Raw genomic sequence first — 5,091 nt, 5'->3', positions numbered from 1 at the left:
GGGTTATTACACACAAGTCTTAATGCGTAGGCGGACAGCTCCTTTGTGCAGCACTTACTTTTTCCATTCGCGTGAAAAGAGCCGTTCTATTGGTCTCATGAGGTGTGAGACAAATGTTAGTTGTTGAATCATTGGCACCTGCGCATCATCCGAACTGCTTCCTGGGCAATGCCGGTCACTTGCTCCTCCGTCTTCCCTGTTGTTCGCATTGCAGAGTCTGGAAATCGAAGCTGAGAGCCCCTCTGAGTTGGGCGTTGTCATCAGCAGTAGCACCAGCAGCAGCACCGACACCAGTAGAGAACTACAGGTGACATGGCAGCAGCCTATGCGCTTTCTCATTCGTATGCGTCCATCCGAGGAGGCCAAGAAAAGCGCCGTGCATCCACTGCACTGTTTGCAAAAGGAGGGAGTCTTGCGCTTTCTTATTAGGAGAGGAGATGACGCATGGCCGACCTTCACAGCTCAATTTCTCCTCAGCTCTCTGACATGTTCGCCTCTGCACAACTCTCCTGANCATGGCCGACCTTCACAGCTCAATTTCTCCTCAGCTCTCTGACATGTTCGCCTCTGCACAACTCTCCTGACGGATGCTGCTGCTGTTGTTGCTGCAATGCTGATGATCCTGAGGCTGCCCATGATGACCACATACTTGCTGTTGCGCATGCTTCTTCTATCACTTCCTTTGCCCATCCAGCAACTTGTTGGACTGCTGTTTTACACTGAGGGTGTTTCTGAACTCGCAACTGTAATGGGTGCCTGACTAACCCAGATGGAAGTGCGCGGTGCTGGTCCGATTACGGTTGCGCGGTGTTCCCCTTTTTGTCTTCAGACGGGGTTTTCAGCATCCATCACGTAAATCTGTTTTCCAAAGAAGAAAACGCAACAGAATACAGCATTGCATGCGGATACCTCTCCTTCTCAATCGCAGCAGAACTAGTAAAACCCATGGCTGCCGCGCTGTCGGTGGCGCACGCAGATCTTTCCGGGAACACTGCGACACCTGCCGGAGACAAGAAGGCACAAAGGCGAGCTGAGGCCTCGAGGGCGGTAAGCCGAGAGCTGGCCCCTTCACAGCTATAGTTGGCAGATTAGGAACCAAATGTGTGAGCAGCGCAGCACCTCGTGATGCATATTGCGTTGGAATGGGAGCAGGCTTGACACAGACAAACTAGGGCTGGCTTTGGGTGTGGTCTCTGCAGCATGGTCAGGACCTTGACGGATCTTTAAAATCAACGAAAAACGAGAACGCTGCGCTGCAGCAACAAAACAAACTGCTGCAAGCACAGGTTCAGGAGCAGCAGCAAGCTATACTGCAGCAACAGCAGCATATCCAGGCCCTTCAAGCTCACATGTTAGTCTGTCAGTTTCCCGCTGCAAGCGAGATGCTTTGAGTCTCTATCATGCGGACTCCAAATGAGAAAGTTAACCGCAAGCTAAGCGCATTCTTGTTTCCTTTTTTCTTTACTGTGAGGCAGGCACCAACTGACGGCACAGCTCAGTGAAGCAACTCAGCGACTCGCGTGAGAGCCTACAAGGCCCCTTATCAGCCTGCAAGCAGTGAAAGCCTGGAAACCTTAAATTAGCAGTGTTCAATTCGAATTAACCTAAACGAACTATCAGCTGGGACTAGATGCCTCCGGAACTGTAGGACAAGGTATTTGCTGTATCGCGGGAAAACAGCACATGCTTGTGTTTCTGCCAAATTTCGTTGTGCTTTTCCAGCGCCACTGAAGTGCAGCAGCACCAACAGCAGCAGGCGCTGCAACAGATGCAGCAACAACGAGATGCAGAGTCCCGTGCTTCCGCGGCCGAGATAGCGAGGCTGCAGCAGCAAGTTCTGCAGCTAGAGGAATCACGTAGGAGCGCCGAAGAAGAACAAAAGCTCCACCGCAAACAAATTCGCAACTATCGCATGGAGGTGGAACAGCATGAGCGTGAGCGGCAGCGACTATTAGAGGAGCAGAAAGACTCGGAAAAGAAAGCCATGGAGCAGGAAAAGACCATCGCCGAGCTCACAACACTCCTAAGCAACGCGCGAAGCCGTATAAGGGACGAGCGACAGCGGAGTGAGGGACTAGTGGGCAAGCTGGAAGGTGAGACGCCATGCAGTTGACGACATGTTTCACACCTCTGCAAAAATGCATCAGTATTCTTCGACTCAATTGTCTGGTTTTGAATCCCTTTGCCTCGTTCACGCCTAGATATGTTTCTTCTTGCACCTATCCACTGCTTTTCTTAGACGTGATTAATTGGACTCTCAGATCATTTCCTCTCTGCGGGTACCGCTTGTGTCCTGTTTGGTCTTCTGCTGCCTTTTCCTTCAGCTGCGAGCGAGGTCGAGTCCTCCCTAAAGGCAGAATTACAAGCGTCGCAGTAGGGCTATAATACGCCTCAGTTGGGCGTTTCCGTGGTTGCGCTTTCCCCTGACGTTATCTTCCGCTGACACTCCCATTACCTTTCCACATAGATATGCGGCCATAAAGTTTAAGTTCATATTTATCGGTGCACAAAATGTCACGTCGGCTGTTTCTGCAGAAAAGCGGCAGAAGAGGGCAAGCGGCAGCTGCTGAGCTTGACATGGGGCTTGGTGAGTACTGCATCAATCCGTTCGCAGATGTTTCCCTTCCCTTACTTTGCACTCACAGATTTCTATAGGTGACAGTCTGACAGGGCTCGTTCTATGGTTGAGTGGGTATTTGAAGAAGCGTAGTCTTTGCACTATTTGCTTAGTCACCCGTTAAGCATCTTTGCATAACTAGTTGCACAGGAACAAATGGCTATACACGTAAATGTACCACCCAGAGCGAATGCAGACGTGACACAAAACTATCAGCGCACACACAAGTACGCATACATGCATATCCGTAAATCCATGAAAAAGTGTATGCATGTATCTGTCCATGCACACACATGGAGAAACGTATACCAGAATAGTTAAAAGTACCCGTAGATAGGTGCAAGTACAGCTGCACTGATGTTGCAGCTTACCTTGGAGTAACATGAGTGCATCTGCACGTCGGGTGCTTGGTGCATCTATATTTCCGTGCTGAGAAATCCCTATGTATGCAAATGCACTGGAGAGAAGTGTATCCCTATGCATGTAAATGCACTGGANTGCTGAGAAATCCCTATGTATGCAAATGCACTGGAGAGAAGTGTATCCCTATGCATGTAAATGCACTGGAGAAGTGTCTGCACAGCGTATAACAGTCATTAAGTGAATATTAACTATTTGGCCACTTAGCGAACTCTTCGGTTTTCTGACGAATGGGATTGGCTTGCCATTTAAGATGCGCCTGTCTGTGTTGTTGCTTCTATTACAAGGAGGCGCCACCAGTCTTCACTGGATTCGCCGACTCGGCGCCGAACTGTAATAAGCAGCCTGAAAAAGAATCGCGGCGGGGGCAGCAACAGAGAAAGGGAGAAGATCGCGGTGAAGCGGATGATAAAACTCAGAAAAGAAGTTCATACTCAGACAAACACTGGGTAGACAAGCCACTGCAATCTTTCTCAGGAGCGCGCGCTGGCCCAATTTTGTCTGCAGATGCACAACTACGAAGTATGGATCACCTAGCAATGCTGAAATATATGTTTGCTTCTCATTGTACCTTTTACGAACACACGTAAAAGTTGATAATATGTAGAATTGTTATGTAAGTGCCTTCAGGATGGAATGATGCTCGGATTTTGCGTCGCCTCCTTCCGCCTATCCAGCCAACTGGAGCGATGTGGGAGAGTGCTCTAAGACTGCCAATGCAAGAAGGTTATTCTCACATCTTGCTGCAGAATGCTGGTTCCCCTGGACAACAGTGGGGAGGTATCCTTCTTGAGAGCGCAGATTTAAGAGTGAGCCCATTCGTAATCGTTTATAGTGATTTTGCCTCGGAAGCGTTCGACATCTTAGGGGCCATACCTAATTCGCTGCAGATGAGTTGACTAGCATTTCCTCTTAAAACCGGTACTGCAGCGAACCTTAAGTGAGAGCATTGAAGGTTTCTAGGGGATGGGGTCTTCCTGTCGTGGCGTTCATACTCCATTTCTGTACACATCTCCAATCTCCGCCGGGCTTCTCATCTGTCTCGTCTGTCACTGGACCGTTAATGCTTTAGGTAGAATGGCGCTGCTCGATTCATTCGGGACTAGGAGAACGAAGTGGCTACGTACCGAAATTTCTTTCGGGCAGTATTGCCGCAACTGCTTCCTTCTTTGCCAACATTTACTTCAATGTATCCCCTTGTCCCGATGTACACGTTGTCCTCGAAAAAGAAGTGCTGGAGGGGGGTGAGCTTTTGCTGCCTTGCTTTTTTCATCGCATCCCTTCATCTAATCTGTCTTCGTTAGCTGGACAGTGTGATTAAAGAGATGCTGCTACTAACGCATAGTGTCTAATCAACTGTGGGTAGCCTATGGGCTACAAGCAAAGCGGTCAGAAGCCTTTCAGCTAGAGTGTTTGTGCACAGCCGTCCTTCATCATTCCTCGGGTATGGGTTTTGATGCAGGACGCGTCTTGGTGAATGTAAACCCAAACCAAGGAGCGCGGCGTGTCAGTGTCACAGGGGTATTTGAGGTGTCTTGTCCCTCGCGCGACACTCCTATCCTTCTCATCGGCGCTCTGTGAGTCCTGNAGGGGTATTTGAGGTGTCTTGTCCCTCGCGCGACACTCCTATCCTTCTCATCGGCGCTCTGTGAGTCCTGTGCACTATCCTCGCATTAACAGCTCATGTATAGACTTGCAGACGACACTGTAGAGAATGAATCGTCCACGACTTCTGCTCACGTGTTCGAATCCAGTTCAGGCCTGTACTCGAAAGTGTCCTGGCTAGGAGGCAACCCTAGAACAAATTCAATCACGTCCCTCCGTATTCACACGACAACAATTAGCAATTGCATGCGTTTTCAATGTGCTGATCCGTCAGAACGACCGACTCGCAGAAACGGTCTCTGAGACTGAAACTGCCGCTACCCTCTGCAGCGTTCTGTGTGCCTTTCCCCCTATCGAGGGAAGCATTTGCTACTAAGTGGCGGTCTCTAGAGATGCAGGAGGATGCAGTGGGTTTATGATGGTTACGTTCCCGCAGTCACATAGACTTT

General features: G+C 49.6%; 1 protein-coding gene across 1 annotated transcript in view; it reads left to right on the top strand.

The window, feature by feature from the left end:
* EMH_0051380 (uncharacterized protein) overlaps positions 1 to 2,377 on the top strand; it is a gene marked incomplete at both ends in the record, with an annotated part of 3,296 nt that extends 919 nt beyond the window's left edge. Inside the window, 8 exons of the mRNA XM_013496745.1 lie at positions 4 to 102; positions 215 to 307; positions 430 to 488; positions 830 to 1,047; positions 1,209 to 1,351; positions 1,476 to 1,520; positions 1,723 to 2,093; positions 2,325 to 2,377. Coding sequence (XP_013352199.1) covers positions 4 to 102; positions 215 to 307; positions 430 to 488; positions 830 to 1,047; positions 1,209 to 1,351; positions 1,476 to 1,520; positions 1,723 to 2,093; positions 2,325 to 2,377 — 1,081 coding nt within the window. The remainder of the gene's footprint in view (positions 1 to 3; positions 103 to 214; positions 308 to 429; positions 489 to 829; positions 1,048 to 1,208; positions 1,352 to 1,475; positions 1,521 to 1,722; positions 2,094 to 2,324) is intronic.
* Positions 2,378 to 5,091: the final 2,714 nt, after the last annotated feature.

This window comes from Eimeria mitis, genomic scaffold, assembly GCF_000499745.2.
Source record: "Eimeria mitis Houghton genomic scaffold, Emh_scaff2273, whole genome shotgun sequence".
Lineage (NCBI taxonomy): Eukaryota > Apicomplexa > Conoidasida > Eucoccidiorida > Eimeriidae > Eimeria > Eimeria mitis.
This window is presented reverse-complemented; position numbering and strand designations above follow the sequence as displayed.